This window comes from Cibotium barometz, chromosome 24 (assembly GCF_041138505.1).
Source record: "Cibotium barometz isolate CiBa-2024 chromosome 24, ASM4113850v1, whole genome shotgun sequence".
NCBI classification, from domain to species: Eukaryota; Viridiplantae; Streptophyta; class Polypodiopsida; order Cyatheales; family Cibotiaceae; genus Cibotium; species Cibotium barometz.
The window spans coordinates 19,532,012-19,549,358 of record NC_141069.1 but is presented as its reverse complement, the minus strand read 5'-3'; the positions used below and the strand labels follow the sequence as shown (position 1 = coordinate 19,549,358).

The window sequence follows — 17,347 nt, the reverse complement described above, 5'->3', positions numbered from 1 at the left end:
GGAGTTGTTTTACAGATTGTTTCTAAGTATAGATAGTTCCAAGGCATGGCAGATGCTGGAGGATAGGAGACCTCCCATTCCCATCACAGGCCCAGCTTCATGGCATGCGTATGCACAAAGACTCTATGATGTCCCAGCCCCCAGCCCAGCCCACCTTTGACACATCTCAGCTATCCTGACCAACCAGAGCCTCTCTCTTCTGTGTGGCCGATGTCACTAGGGCCATACACAAGCATAAAAACGGGAAGGCCAAGGACCATGATGATCTCCAAGCTGAGCACATTATACATGCATGTGACACATCGGCACCCTTCCTGGCTGAACTTCTCAACATTGCCATATGCCAAGGTCTTCCTTCATCTTCGGCCACCAACACTGTAATTCTGATCCACAAAGCCGGGGATGCGTTTGACGCCACCAATTAGCGCACCATCATGATTGGGCATACCTTACCCAAAGTCTTTGGTTCAGTCCTAGAGGCAGAAATCAGCACCATGTAGAGAGACACAAGCAACAAGCCAAGGGGCAGGCGGGATTTAGGAGATCGTTCTCGACATTAGACCACATCTTCACTCTCAGAGCTCTTGTTGAGGAGACCAAGCATAGGGGCAGGCATGTCTATTGTTGTTTTGTGGACTTCTACAAAGCATTTCACAGTGTCCCACGGGCTCCTCTATTCAAAAGGCTCCAGGAGCTTGCTCTCGCAGCAGATATGATATGGGGGGTCCTCACATTATACGAGTCTGTGACAGGGAGAGTTCGGGCACCTGGAGGTATGCCAGAGCAGATGAGGAGCACCATTGGGTGAATCAAGGCTGCCTGCTATCACCCACCCTCTTTGGCCTCTACATTGACGAGATTGAGAGCTTCATTGACAGGCTAAGAGGGCTTGGATCTGCACTAGCTGATACATTAATACCTATCCTCCTCTATGCCGATGACAGTCCTAATTTCAGATTCAAAGGATGGGCTACAAAGGCATCTGGAGGCTTTGCGAGCCTTTTGTGTTGAGTGAGACCTCACGGTAAACCTAGGGAAAACCAAAGTCATGCTATTCAACACCTCCAGGGCAGCAGCAAAAGGACATACATTTACATATTGTAAGAGACCTTCTAGGCCTATCCAACCAAGATCTCCTAAACACAGTCCAACACAAGGTTAGAGAAACCAAATAGAAGGGGTGCAGACAATCTCACCACCCAACCGTAGGATTAGTACGTCGATCCACCCCTGAGCCAGGGGCTAAGGTCCCACTCCACAAATACATGCTAGTCAGCATAGGCGTCCCATACCACTAGCGCCTGCCCATAGGGACCCTCGGCGGCAAGACTATCTGTGATCTTCCATGTCCACGGCGGGAGTAAAAACTTTGGTCAGGCACAGACCCATCAAAAGTGCACTGCACAACTGACTCACAAATAGTAATCCAAGGCATCACTTATATAGTGATAACTTGTAACATGCGGAAGCTTACAGATAGGATTATACTTCGGATAACGAATATTCAGCACCTTGGTTCCTGACGATTTGCACAATGTAGCGTAAGTAAGAGTGCAAGAGAGAGAGAGAGAGAGAGAGAGAGAGAGAGAGAGAGAGAGAAATGAAATGATATATTAACGTCTCTTAGAAGCCATAGTGGCCTATGAGACCAAAACTGAGAATACATCTGAAGTTGGTGTCTCATCAAAGAGAACAACTAAATGAGACTAAAAAGTACAATAAACTGATTGTCCTACAGTTATAAGAACAGAACTGTAGAAAATACTGGAAAATACTAAAAAATGTATATCAGGTAGATCCATGTATGTTGATCAGTTGAAGTGTTGCCCTCTCCTTAGATCAAGTATCTCCGCCATGGGGCTGTCTAGAATGGAGAGGTCATAGAAGCGAGGTAGGCGCCTCCGATGCCGAGCAATAATGGCTCTGATCTGGCGATGGTGAGGATGCCGTGGTCGGGATCCTGGTGGGCGTGGCCGACGAGCACGACATAAGATAACTGCTCTATCAGTGGTGACTCCTTGGGAGCGTGGTCGGAGCCCTGATGGCCCAATGGAGGAGGTATTAGGAGGTGTGGTTGGGTTGCTGGTGCTGGTGCCGAAGAAATCTGTCAGGGTCCTCTGTCTAGGTACATCATGTCTGCCAAGAGGGTCTCTCTGTGTCTCGTGAGCTCAAGTAGAAACAATCCAAGGCATCTTTGATCCTCAAACTCCATGACCCTGCGTAACGGCCCAAAACTCTCTCGGAAGAGGCAGTGATATCTCCCTCGGATCTCATAATAGACTGTACATCGGCAAATGTAGTGTTCCTCTGTCTCTACCTTCTGGTAGCATAGCTGACAAATGCGGTCATCCACGATCTGATGCACATATCGCCCTGTCTCAATCCGCAGCTGGTGTGATGAGGTCCAGATCTGTCCAATGGCACAACGTATCCCATGTGATAGGTGTACATTCATGTACGCCGGACGGGTGATAAAATCATGCGGTGAGAGGTGTAGAAAATGGCTCTTGTAATGAGCCATTTTCGTGCCCAAGGGCTCAAGGGGCTAGTCCATGTCCTCTCTGTGTCCACTCTGATGATATCCATCCTGATCACGCGATTTTGCTCTGAGCGGGTGAGATCCAAAAATGGACAATCCAGACTGTACTGAAAGGGTGGCAGTGCAAACCATGTAGGTCAAACCATGATCTCATCTGAGCGTACCAACAATGAGTATCTCCATCCTCTGCCAACTGTATGGATGAGGGCAATGCCAATCGGGAGTACCTCTGCTGAGGGAGCTCCCATAGCCGCTGTAAAAAGGTAACTGCCTGGAATAGGGCCCCGGTTACTACTGGTGGGGCACCCAGCTCAGCCTGAACAATCTCGTGTGGTACTGATGATTTGCTCCGAATCATGCGGGCAATCATCATAATCAGTGGTCTCTCCATTTGCCTCCATCCCTCATCTGTCCCTCTGAGATTTGTGATGTATACTCGGCCCCCAAATTGGAGCTCCGTACAGGAGGGTGGGTGTGAAGCGCGTATCAAATAGCCACGATTTGGTGCGTGGCTCCTGAAACTGTATGTGTGCACATTGCCTCTCAAGTGCCCCCAAGGCTGCATGCCCTCGAGCTAATCTAGCTGCTGCTGCCTCCTTCAGGGAGAAACGTGGTCCTATGAAAGTAACTCCCAAGTAGACATATGACCTGACGTACTCTACCAGCTCCCCTCGGAAAGGATCACTATAAAGACAATACACCCGATTAGGTCCCAAATCCTCTACAGGGCTCCCACCAAGGATTGTGTAGTTGCTTTATTGAATGATGAGAAAAAGACTCAAATCTGTGGGTCTTCCCTCGACTGTAAACCTTCAGCCTGTACAGATAATCTGATTCTTGACCTTCAATCTTCATCTTTGCTTTTGGCTCCCTTTGGCTGTCCTGGCCCTTGGAGTTCTTCAGCACTTTGTGAATTATGAGATGCCTAAAAGACTTTCTAGCCAATGCTTTTATAGTCTCAAATCTGTTGGGGTCGGTTTGCTCTAGGAGGCAGTTGGCCCGCTGAATATTCACACGACCTGTTTATATGCCATATTCTAGGCGCCTTTCACATGAACTTGGCCGCCTTGCTTTTCATATGCTGGCTGGCCTGCCTTGCTGTCCAGGCTGCGTGGGTGCTGGCTGACAGGTTGGTCAAGGCCTTGTGGCATAGTCACCAGAAACGGGAAATGGGAACGGAAACGTTCGAGGAATGGAAACGCGGAACCGAGTTTTTAGGGGTGGAAACGGCCTGTTCCTGTGACAAGATCGTTTGGGAAACGAGAAACGGCCATGGAAACGGATGGGGTCCTGAAACAGAGAAACGCGTTTCTAGGGATTGAAACGGCCGTTTCCTGTGACTATGCCTTGTGGGCTGGCCGACTTGGCCCATAGCCCATTTAGGCCTGGCCACCTTGCTACCGAGGCCCTCTAGGCCTGGTTGACAGCATACTCAGCCATGTGGTGGCTGTTGGGCTTGGCCATGGGTCTGCTTGGCCCCTAGGGTGGCCCACAAGGGCTACCCCCTTTGTAGGCAATGGTCTTAAACCCTTTCTGGGGTGGCCCACAGGGCTGCCCCTTCTACCTACATGCAACTACATGCTATTCCTTAGATGCTTGGTGTCTGGCTACAAGCCGAACACCCGGAACACTTGTCATCATTCTAGAGGGTGACTGACAGTACGGACTAGCAATGCTTCATGTGCGGGACTTGCACACCTGACCAAGACCATGTACGGGACTTGTACACCTTACCAAATTACACGTAAAACTTACTCTATAACTCAAGTTAAGATTTTTTGCTTAGGGGATCCCTTGGGTGCAATGCAAAAAAGAGCGGGTGGCAACACACCATCATGCCCATTCGGCGTCCAATGGGGGGGGGGAGCAGTCCCATGGACCCACTCGCAAAGTTTCACCCCCATTGAATGCCGGATGGGTTTGAGTCTTGAGCAATTCATTTCACTCATTCTTTGGGTCATGGTTGCCCTTCTGCCTATCTTTGAGCTCGGCTGACAATGGCGCCAACTGAAGGTGTAGGAGCGCGAGGACTAGCAACAACCTGGGGGGTTGATGTTGGAGGCTGGCTCACCACGGCAACCGTTGAGGTCGGGTGGTGGTCTGAGCAGGGATCTTCCTAGGGCAAGCCCTTGAAGTGTGTCCTTTCGTATGACACAAGAAACATTGCCCCTCCTCCTTGTATTGTTCCTTCTTGTCAGGACTGATCTTACCACCTATCTTGTCGGCCAGAGCCTTCTAGTCTGGAGTAAGGCGAGGTCCATTGTTTGAGTTCTTGGAGCCACATGCTCCGGAAGTAGACCCTGAGTGGGTCTAGTTCTAGCCCTTGCTAGAGACAGTGGGTTGCCTTGGCTACTCCGGGATAGGAGGTCTTCTGTTTCCTGTTGTTGTACTTCATCTTGGCACTTTGTGCAAGCGAAACTGCCTGATTAAAAGCTTTGGGTTCAAACATGCGTACGTCCCATTGGGTTTGCTTGTCCAAATCGTAGAGGAATTGTCCTCTTTTGTCTACGTCTGATTTCTGCAATTATAAAGCCAGGTGAGTTACTTTATTTGCAAATTGTAGGACAAGTAGCGCGTTCTGGCACAAACTCCTATACTCGTCCTTAAGTCGTTCAAGATAATGAGGCGATAGAAACCACTTCTTGAGGTCAGTGACAAATTGGTCCCACTTGTAGTCAGCAACTCCATAGTTGGAATTGAATTGGGCCCAATGAGTCTACCATGAGACGTCTTCCCTTCGATGTAGCAACTAGCTAACACCACCTTCTCTGTATTTGACTTCCTACCAATGGCCAAGTAGGCTTCAAACTGATGAATCCAAGAATGTAGAGTTGTGGGATCGAGTTTACCGTTATAACTTGCTGAAATTCACCTTCTCCCTAAGATGAGTCGGAGAAGTCGCGGGTACTGACCTTGCATCGAGAAGTGCAAGGTATCGCTTGTGCTCCATGTGTCGTCGTTGGTCGTCTAGTGTGGCAGTGTGGGCTACTGCTTGTGCTCAAAGCTCTACCCCCTGTACTTGCATTTCATATAACGCACGGGAATGTTGTGTTGACTCCTCAAGGGAGATAGCCGAAGCATGGATCTGGGAAGGGTTCTGGGAGGGGATCTTGGTGATGACTCGCGGAGGAGAATGGGTTTCGAGGCTTCTTGAAGAGGTATCCGTTTCTCCAAGGCATGTATAGAAGCCATGCTTGCATGTGTTTCCCTTGTTGTGCTATGATGCGCATAAATTCCCGGAACATGGCGTTCGTGTCATCAATGATGACCTGGCTTGTGGAAGCAGTCGTTGTCGAGAAAATAGTTTCTGTAGGAATCTGGTATTCTCTCTCATCGTCGAAATTCGCCATAGTGGAAGTGGTCGGGATTTTCCCGGACTGCAACAATACCATCCACTGTGTGTGTGGGAGACGTTCCCGGTCTCTTTCGGAGGCTATAAACCGACTGTCCTTCGAGGGACAGGAGTCACACTAGAATGTCAGTGCAACCAGTGTCTCAAAACCAACCACACAAACGAAAAAAAGAAATCTTCTTTTTTTCTTGGTTGAATCTCGTTACCATAAGGAAAAGCTCTGATTCCACTATAACTTGTGGAAGCTTACATACAGGATTATACTTCGGCTAACGAATATTTAGCACCTTGGTTCTTGACGATTTACACAATGTAGCGGAAGTAAGAGTCCGAGAGAGATGGAAAAAGAAAGAAAGAAAGTTGTATTAACGTCTTCAAATGGCCAAAATGACCTATGAAACCAAAATGTTACATCATGTCCATGGAATACATCATCATGGTATTGAAAGTAAAACTAAAAGAAAATATCCGAAAAAAAAAACAACAAAGAGCCCCAAGCTCTTGCATCAGCCAAGAATATCTGGCGCTGCAACATGGTACCTTATGTAATGAGGCTGACAGGGTGGGAGAAAGTCCTACCGTGGTGGGAAATGATGGCTCTGATCCTTCTAAGGTGACGTGAGCGTGGGCAGCAGAAACTATGTCAGGGGTGTTAGGCTCTGCATAGCTCAGTGGCACTATCTAATGTTACTCTTCTCAGCCTGGCTCCTGCATCAGCCTAGAGGTCGAGGGGAGCAGGTGGGTCTGCACTCGGCGCTCTAGTCTGGAAGAAGTCAGTGAGAGCTCTTTGTGCTAGTCCTCGGGCGGGTGCAGCTGATCTGGGCCGCAGTTGGGATTCCCTGTGTCTGCGGACATCTCTGGTCTAGAAAATCCATGATCCTAGAGGGAGGTCCAAATCTCTCTCGACTGTAGATCTTTCCTTGGCTGTAAACCTTCAGCCTGTAGATGATATGGTTCTTGACCTTCAAACTTCACCTTAGCTTTAGGCTCCCTTTGGCTGTCCTGGCCCTTGGAGTTCTTCAGCACTTTGTGAATTATGAGATGCCTAAAAAACTTTCTAGCTGAAGTTACAATCCATGCAAGAACTATGATCAAGAATTGTGGTATAAACAAAAGTAATCTTAGGGTTAACTGAGCTCCCTTAGGCATCTGCTCTTTCTGCGCTCGAGGGTAGCTCCCTTTCCAATGGCTTGTTTGGCCACAAGTAAAGCACCGGCCCTCTCGAATGTTCTGGAGGCTCTGCTCGGTCCTCTGAGTCTTCTTGGAATTGGGTTGACCCGATTCCGGAAGTCTGAGTTGTGGAAGCCTTCACAAACCTAAACTTACGTTTACGTTTGGATTTTGGTTCAGAGTTGACTGAGCTTTTCTGCTTCTGAGGAACATTCTTCTTACTCTTACCGGCAAGTGTTTCTTCATAAACCTTTGCAAAACGGATCGCATCCTCGAGTGTTTTGCAATTATTGTTCCTCACCTACAACTTATGATCCAGGGACAAATCCCACATAAAGAAACCACGCCAGGTGACTGCATCCATACGCGTTGTGTTCGCCTGCAACTCTCTAAACTTGTGCAAAAAAGGTGTCAAAGGACATGTGGTCTTCATATCCAGCTGTGTAAACCTGGATACCACAGCATACTCATCTTGTGCCTAGAGGAACTCATCCCTAAACATGTGCCCGAAACTAGCCCAAGCAGTAGGCTTGTTCCGAAGCGTTGGTATGGTGGCCAAACTCAGGATCATGGCCAGGTTCCCCAACATCTGCCCTTGTATCTTCCTGTTCCTCTCATGATCCAATAAATCATTGGTAAAGGAGAGGGGCTCCATGGGTATGAATGGAAGAGAGAAAAAAGCAAGGGTGTATCTCTGTCAGTGCCAAAAAACATGGAGATGAACATGTGCTGATTCTGAATTTTCAGAAAAGCAAGGGAACACATGCGTCTTGGATTACAGACCTCTTGACCATAGTTAGAGCAGAGCTGCAGTTGGCCATGGACAGGAGGACTGAGTTCGCATTTCATGCGAACGAGGCTTTTTGGACTCAGATGGGTGGTAGATGCAAGAAAGAGTTTTTCTCAGCACACAGGCCTTCCCATAGTAGCGATTCTGTGAGGTACTTGCAGGATTCACAGGGTGAGGTTCAAATTGAGCATGATAAGGTGAGGGGTATTGCTTTAGATTTTTATTGGTCTTTGTTGACTGCAGAGGTGCCCTCTCCTCAGAGAGATGTGGCACAGCAGAAAGTTTGGGAGTGCATGCCCAGGCTCATTACAGATGCTGTGTGTTCTTCTCTGGATGCCCCTTTCTCGAAGGATGAATTCCTTCACGCACTGCATGCTCTTTCCAGTGGTTCATGCCCAGGGGATGATGGTCTTTCTCTCGCCTTCTTTATTCTTTTTTGGGATCATATTGGAGATGCTATCACTGTTGCCCTTCAGGAAATGTTCTTGTCGGGTATGATGCCGCCATACCTCATAGAGGGGCTGATTCACCTTATCCCCAAGAGTGGGGACAAGACTGACATCAAGCAATGGAGGCCCATCACCCTCCTTGGATCTGCATATAAAATCTTAGCTAAAGCCTTGAGTGTAAGGTTGCAGCCGATTCTCCAAAGGACTATCCATGATACACAGAATGGGTTCCTCCAAGGAAGGAGTATATTTGATAACATCTTTTCTTTCTGGGAAGCTATCGAGTGGGCAAAGTCTAGTAAGCAGCCTCTTGCCATTCTTTTGCTTGATTTTGAAAAAGCTTGTGACAGAGTGGATTGGGATTTTTTGGAGGGCACTATGGCACACATGGGGTTTTCCCAAAACTGGATCAGAGGGGTGTCCTGCCTATACATGGATTTGATCTTAGATGTGCATGGTAGGCCTCTTGGGGCAGCTATGTATATTCTTTGGGCTGGGTGGGAGACCCTATGCCCCACAGTGCTAGCTTGGAAGAGGCTTCAGAGCCTCACCGAGGTACAGAGATTGGATTTCACGCAACATTTGAGAGGCTCTAGCCGGAGGATTGCACAGATTGATGTAACCATTCCCAACCACTGGATTACTGGATCTTTCTTGGATGGCCGTCATCATTCTTGGTTTGGGGTTTTTTCTGGCACAGGTGTTCCTCCTCAGGTTATGGCTCTCCCCTTGCCTAGGGAGGATGATGTACCGGTCTTTTTTTCTATATAGGATGGATGGCAGCTGGAGAGATGTGACGTGCAGGACCTTATTGAGGGCCCCCAGATTCGTCCAGTCAGAGTTGTTGACCCCCCCCCCCCCCCCCCCCCCCCCCCCGGGATGATCACAAAGAGTGTTAGCCTTTGGTTGTATGGTGGCTACCCTATCAGACATTTGCATTGGGACCCCGGTGAGTGGGAGTGGAAGGATGCTTGTAACCCTTTGAAAAGCATGCCTTTTTTCAGTTATACGGTGCGGAATGCCAGACATCTTATCTTGGGACACAATCTGAGTGTCTACTCTTAGAACCCATTGGGAATCTTACGGCATTTCGACTGACATTCAGAGTGTATTTTGGCGGAGATTGTGGCATTCTTATAGGAAGCCATAGATTTCCTCCTTTATCTGGGTTTCTCTTCATGGTGGTTTGGCCACCAATCAGTGGAGGTCTGTTACTAGTGCTTGCCCAGCATGCCCTAGATGTGTAGGAGTTTTGGAGTCAGTTTACCATTGTTTATGGGAATGCTCGGAAGCACAGAGGGTTTGGTCTGCGATTGCACACCTCTTTGATAGGATTAAGAGGGATGCTATCATTTCTTTTGGTTCTATCATTTGGTTGACATAGTTTGGGCCTCAGCTGAGATTCGAGGGGACTGACAGGAGCTTGGCCATTATGGTTAGGCAAGGAGTTGCTCGGCAGTGTTGTCTTCAGGATTTGCCACTTTCACACTTTGTCCCTCCGGCACAGAGGTTAGACAGCTCTTGGGAGATTATTGCTAGCATCTCAGCCTAGAATATCTGGAAGGCTAGATGCACTGAGGCCATTGAGGGTACTCCCGTTCTTGTTTCTCAGTGTCTTTGCAGGATTTGGAGTGATATTATTCACACCATTATGCCTACCTGGGCCAGAGTCCAGGGATCTTCGAGGGCGGCGGAGAGGAAGTGCGGCCAGTTTATGAGAGAGTGGGACATTGGTATCCTTTTCACATCCTCTCATTCAGAACTCTATTGGCAGCATAGGGCTCTTGATTGGTTTGCTTGGTGTGAAATCTCCATTTTGTAAAATTTTTTCATACTTAATAGAAGTCTCCTTTCTGGAAAAAAAAAAGAAAAGCAAGGGAAGAAAAGCTTGAACCATAGGTAAAAAAACTTGAGAATATCGCGTGAAATCAGTTACCAAAGGTTTCCTGAGCTCCTTGTACAAGAAGAGAGTTGCATAGTTTGCTCCTCACTGCTTTGTCCCATGCCGAACGTAAGGAAACTTCAAGGTTTTATGATTGAAGAAGGGCTATGTGCTCTTTTAAATAGGTGGCAACCCAAGCGTTAAAAAAAAAAACTTAGTGCTTTTTGCTTTAAAAATATGGGTGCCCCTTTCTAGAACTCCCTAAAAGTGGCCAAGGACTTTTTTTTAGAAGGTTGCTAAAAACAAACAGGATGCTTTCTGTTTGAGGGTGTTTTTAGACAACCCTCCAAAAATATCTAGGTCCCGCTTTTCTCTCATGGCAGCCAGCCAGCGCCCAATATCTTCTGGCGCCCCAGGGTCTGTCAGCGCACAGCAGTGCTGTCTCTGCCCTGGCACATATCCGGTGGGCGCCCTGGGGGCTGCTCTCTCTGCTGTGCTGCACCACCAACCTTGTATGTGCTCTTCCAAACAGTGATATACCTACATGGGATATATACACTAGGCAGTGGTTGCCTTCCCAGATTAGCCTTGGAGTCGTTGCGGAGGTTGGAAGCAGTGGGTGCGACATGGTCATGATATGCACGGGTTAGGAGCTGGTTTGCCTCACATACCTTGAACATTGATGACTCGCCACCTTTTGATTACAGTCTTGATGCCCTCTTCTACCCCTCTCCCACAGAGAGATCAATCACCTCATCTGCACAGATTTGATTAGATTAGACACCCACACCACATGGTTAGGTCCACAGGAGCTACCCCCTAAATCCTGCTTCTACAAAGAGCACTTGCTCAAGCTCACACCAGATTATTCATACAGAGTCCAAGCTACCTACAGAGACGCACGTCACATGCTATGAGGCTAGCCAGTGACCAAATTCGGGTATCATCTCACAGGTTGAGGATAGACATGGAGAGACGAGGGCATGGAGGAGGAGAAAAGGATTTGCAAAAGATGTACCATGGGGGAGGTAGAGACAGAGGAGCAGTACATATGCATATGCCCAAGTGTCCTATGAGATATGAGGCAGATACCACTGCCTATTCAGGGGGGGTGGTTTGGGCCTTGGCCCACTCTCTAGGATCATGGACTATGAGGACCAGTGATGTCTATGCCTATTTCTCTTGGGGATGCGTCGCCACCGAGAGAGACTATGCTGAGCACAGAGATCATGAGGAGACACATCACAGAGGCTACTCAGAGTACATTACCCAGACACCACAGGAGGTGGCCAGATGGCATGCCCATGAGCAGGAGGATATTCAGCCCAGGCACACCTGCCTTTATGATGATGAGGACATGCCCATGGGGAATTATTGTCTCATAGACCTTTATGGTCTTTTAAAGACTATCTATGATGAACACAGGCCTACGGGGAGTTATTGTCTTATAGACTTGTGTGGCCTTTTAAAGACGTTTAAACTTTAATAGAACTTTCTTTCTTTCTTTCTTTCTTTTTCTGTGTGTATTGGTAGTTTTAGGGGATTCCTTTGCAAAGACTATTCACACTACTATTTTGGTCTCATAGGCCACTTCCACCATTAGCAGACTTCAAAATCTCTCTCTCTCTCTCTCTCTCTCTCTCTCTCTCTCTCTCTCTACAGAAGAACACTACATTTGCCAATGTACAGTCTATTATGAGATCCGAGGGAGATATCGCTGCCTCTTCCGAGAGGGTTTTGGGCCGTTACGCAGGGTCATGGAGTTTGAGGATCAGAGATGCCTGGGATTGTTTCTACTTGAGCTCAGGAGACACAAAGAGACCCTCTTGGCAGACAGGAGGCCGAGCCATGATGTACCTAGATAGAGGACCCTGACAGATTTCTTCGGCACCAGCACCAGCAACCGGGCCCACCCCTCCTGATACCTCCTCCATTGGGCCATCAGGGCACCGACCATGCTCCTAGGGAGTCACCACTGATAGAGCAGTTATCCTACCAATTAATGACCTCGCAAAATGTGCCGCAAGCACTCACGGCCAGATTGTGAAAGCGATTTGGAAAAATTATGGAGAAGTTAGGCAGTTATTATGGTGGTACCCAGGGAAAGCATGCACTAGAACGACCGCCTCTCCGTCTCGAAAAAGCCCAATTCTAAAATTATTGTTCAATGAGTTATTTCTACCTTGCATTCTGAACTACGCTGCTTCTGAGCTCTGCTTCCACCCTCAGCTTCTCTCTCTCAAACCTAGTGCAACTAAAGCAAATAAAATGGTGGAGTTTGACTCAAGGAGATAGACTAGTAGCATTAGCTTCCCACTCTCCCTAGTTGCTGCTTCCGGATGCTCCCTACTGATGTATTGTAGGGCTAGATACTTACCTTCAGTTCTTTCTTTTCTTTCCCAGACAGTGTATCAGATGTCACATGGTTGTAACTTTGGTCTCATAGGTCACTTTGGCCTTTTGAAGACGTTAATATAACATTTCATTTCATTTCTCTCTCTCTCTCTTTCTCTCTCTCTCTCTCTCTCTCTCTCTCTCTCTCTCTCCCCTTTTGTTGTGATTGGGAGTGACATGTTTGTGCAGTGAAAAACCGAAATAGTCAAAATTGTGTCTCTTATTTCCAGGTACGGGGTGTCTCCTTTTGAGTACTCTCTTGGTGAGTCGGGGGGAAGCTTGCAGCTAGCAGCAATGAGTGGGCAAATAAAATGGCCTGAAGGCCTGAAGAAACCGTATCCAGAATCACTGCATCAATTTGTGACATGGATGCTCAAACCACTGGTCGAGCTTCGTCCTACTATTGAAGACGTCATTATCCATGTTGACAAGCTTCTTGCAAAGCTTCCCTGAGCATGGCATTGTGAAAAGGTTCAGCTGATTAGTGAAATCTTAATGGGATGAAAACAAAGCATGGCACTCCTTTGGACTGGCACTCTGCAGGCTTCCAAGGTGTTCTTCCCCTGCCTTTATTAAGATGGAAGATCTCACATTCACCAGATCATATTTTGGGTTGCTTGACAGTCATTCAGGACTCGTCATCGCATGCCAAAGAAAATAAAAAACAGATTGAATCAATTTATAATGTTTATTGCAGCAGTTCAAAGTATATATATTTTATCATTTTCTTGTCTAGAAACACGCCTACCTTATTCTTGTAATGCAGAAGCTTGAAAATCCAACAAGGCCTGCTTTGTTGTGTGATAGGCTCTCCATGATGGTTATAAAGGCATTTTCCCCACAAACTTCCACCCTCTTTTCCATTCAGGCAGTCTCCAATCGTTGCCTTTGTGGAGGCTAAAGGCGTGTGATTATAGTTGGGAGGATGGGGAAGTATTTTCATACACACACACATACATACATTTTTATATACATAGATATGTGCACACACACACACACACATACATATATATATGTGTATGTATATGTATGTGTGTGTACAGATATGTCTACATATATCCAATGTCATTACATGCATACGCACGCATACGTATACACACACATACATGGATGCATACTTACATACATACAAATACATTATAGAAACATTTTGCAAAATGGGAAGCCAGGCCTAATGAGAATCGTTTTGAATGCAAGTCCACACCCAAACTTGTACGAGTCAGGACACACACACACACACACACACACACACACATACATATACATATACATATACATATACATATACATGTGTATGTATATATGTATACATATATATGTATATATACATACATATGTATGTATATATGTGTGTGTGTGTGTGTGTGTGTGTGTGTGTGTGTACATATACATATACATATAAATATACTGCACTGGATATTACCAAAAAAAAAAAGTGTGTGTGTGTATATATATTGTATGTATGTATGCATGTATATGTGTGTGTGTGTGTGTGTGTGCATGCGCGCACGCGCGTGTCTCTGTAAATATATTTATTTTGTTTTACGAGCCGGGGTTTACATGGCACAAAATGTGTCATGTAAACTCATAAGGAAAACACTTTTCACTAGTTTTATATGTGTGCTCACACCAGAAAGACTAATCTACTTCCTTAGGATAAGACCCTAGAAGACCTAGCATCATATGTCTAGGCGTGACAGAGACCAAGTAACTCCCATTACAGAGTCTAGGTACTGTGGGACTTGCTGGCATATATGTATGTGTGTGTGTGTGTGTGTGGAGAGAGGAGAGAGGAGAGAGAGAGAGTATAAGTGTATGCATGTCTACGTATGTGCATGCATGCATACATACATACATGTATGCGCGCGCACACATAAATATACATGTGCATTTACATTTACACACACACACACACATACACACGCGCATGCATACATACATACATAAATACATATATGTATGTATGTATAGATGTATACGTATAGATATATGTGTATAAATATATATATAGATATGAGTGTGTGTGTGTGTGTAGATAGATAGATAGATATATATACACACATATTTGAATATATGTACACACACACACACACACACACACATATATATGTACATGTATGTATGTATGTACATACATACATACAAACATATGTACCTATGTATGTGTATGTATGTCTGTACATGCATACATACAAACGTACGTACCTACGTACGTGTATGTATGTATGTATGTATACACACACACACACACACACACACGTGTGTGTAAAATGTATGAGAACATAGACATTGCATGGTATCATTTTGTTGCCTGTTTACAAATGTATGAGAACATAGACATTGCATGGTATCATTTTGTTGCCTATTTACAAATGGTTATCTTTAAAGAATATGTTGCAGTTTTGTGGAGGAAACTAGTCATATTCGCATGGCATCTTGGCAAGAGGAGGATCACATTGCTCATGCAAAGCGTGCATTAGCTCTCAATGATTGATAAAAATTTCAGAAATGGCAAGTTAGATCATGCCAAAAATTCCTTTTGGATAAGGGTTGTTCGTCCAAAGCTTTCTTCAAAAGCTTGCATGTCTCCATACAAACAATGTATATCTAGAGTGATGAAAGAGGATAGCAATTGGACACATGATATATATCAGCTAGAGCATGAACGTGTTATGCATTTTCAGCGTGTTTTTGCAACACCACCCCAGATGACTTCTGATATTTGTAGGGCTAGGCAAGAGCTTCTATCTCCTATTTCTAACATTGTGGATATGGATGAACCGGCTGCTTTGGAGCCCATGTTTTCAGCTGTGGAACTAAACAGGGCACTAAAGGCACTTTGGAAGACTCTAGGATGGGATGGATTAATTGTGGAGTTCTTTTTGCAGTTCTGGCCTATGCTTGAAGAATCACTTTTGCTTATGATCAATGAGGCTTGGAATTCTAGCATCATGCCTTCTGATTGGTAGGAGGGATTGGTGCCAAAAAAGGGTATGTGTCAAAAACTCTTTGACTGGCGTCCTATTACCTTGATGCCAGTAATCTATAAATTGATCGACTCAGAAACATTTTAAAGAGGGGTATCCATCCAACACAATATGGTTTTGTGTCTATAGACAAATAACAATAACATTGCTAATGTCTTCGTTGGCATAGAATATGCAAAATATACCAAGCAGGATGTGCTCTTATTGCAGATTGATGTTGCTAAGGCTTTTGATATAGTCCAATGGGATTGCATTGCAAAAGTTATGGCAAAATTGGACTACGGTCCAAAAATGCAAAACATAATTTATTGGCTGTATTGAGCTTATCCTCTCCATGGGTTTTGGGTACATCTGTTCGACAAGGTTTCTCTCTCAAGTTGGCTTTGCTTTATGCTATTGCTACTCATTCCTTCTCGACATATATGGATAAGCTTACTGAAACTGGCAACTTACATGGGCTTCGTCTCCCTGATGGTTGATTAGGCATATGCTGAATATGCAATCAGATCTGCAATGTCTCACGAACACTTTGCATATGTTTGGATTGGCAGCATGTCTTATATCAATTTCAAAAAATCAAAATTGTTGCCTCTCAATGAAGTTAAATGGTGCAACATTCTATGACCTGGGCAAATCATATCACCTACACAACATGTCAGACATCTGGGATATCTTGTGGGATGGAATCTTTCACTTCTTGATGCTACAGATTGGGTGTTACAAAAACTTATGATTAAATTGGAATATTGGAAGGTCTCTGCTTAGCCACTTCATGTCAAATTGAGAATAGTTTAATCGATTTTGATGGCATACATTTAGTTTTTTCTTCTTCTTATGGTATGGTCTAAACCAAATCTCTGGTTTCATGACAAAAAGCATTGAACTCTTTTGGCATAATTCTCGATATAAGAAGGCCTTTCGACTCCTCAAGTATGAGTTTATATGCTTACTGAAAATGCATGGAGGGCTTAATATTCTGAATATCCATTTATCATGTTTTGGCACACAAAGCCACTCTGCTTTCGACTTTTATTGCGTAGCAATAACCTTGGACACTTATGATTGCAGCTCTTTGCTTTGATACGAATACATATGCATTTGGCAAATGGCAGCTAACTCACTGGGAACTTCTATTTGGCTATGTGGAGGGCATAATTGCTTGATGCCCTTATGTGTGTCGTCTCCTTGCAGATTGGAATCTTGTTCTGCAATATATTAAGTGGTCAAATAGACGTCTTGAGATTGGTAACATTTTGAGGCAAGAAAATATCTTTTGGAGCCATGCATTTCCTACTCCTTTGGCTCTCCGTTCCCCTCGGCAAGCTTACTTTCTTTCTACAAAAGTGATTCAGGTTTGCCAAGATATTGTTGATGCTGAACGAAATGTTTTGTCCTTTCCTCAAGCTCAAAGCTGTTGGCACTTAGGTATGCATTGCATACTTTTATGGTGTATGTTACGGGCACAATTGTAGCCTTTTACTCCTCTTATGAAAGAGTGGAGGATTTGATTTTTCATAGGATAGATCTTGGATCTTATCCTAGATTCTCTTCCCCTCATGTTGCTTTGATCTACGGGTTGATTATTTTTGCACCTTGGTTTGTTGATCAAGTTATTAAGATTTGGCTTCTCACCCGAGACAAATCATTGGTGGAAACAAAACCCGAGGAAAAGTTGGCATAGTAAACTATCGCTCAAATGTAGATTTTTTTAATGGTGATGCTTGTTGGGAGTGCTCCTAGTTGGAGAGCTTCTTGAAAAAAGACACATTGTTGCACTGAAATGT

At 45.3% G+C, this 17,347-nt stretch overlaps 1 protein-coding gene across 3 annotated transcripts in view; it reads left to right on the top strand.

The window, feature by feature from the left end:
• Positions 1–15,116, top strand: part of PK3 (serine/threonine protein kinase 3) — an 81,995-nt gene extending 66,879 nt beyond the window's left edge. For 2 of the 3 annotated variants that reach the window (XM_086818206.1, XM_086818208.1), the window contains exon 6: positions 12,807–13,358. In XM_086818206.1, coding sequence (XP_086674332.1) covers positions 12,807–13,029 — 223 coding nt within the window. In that variant the 3' untranslated portion in view covers positions 13,030–13,358. Of the gene's footprint in view, positions 1–12,806; positions 13,359–14,976 lie in introns of those variants that run through there. The other variant, XM_086818207.1, reaches the window with a different exon arrangement.
• The last annotated feature ends 2,231 nt before the right edge of the window (positions 15,117–17,347 follow it).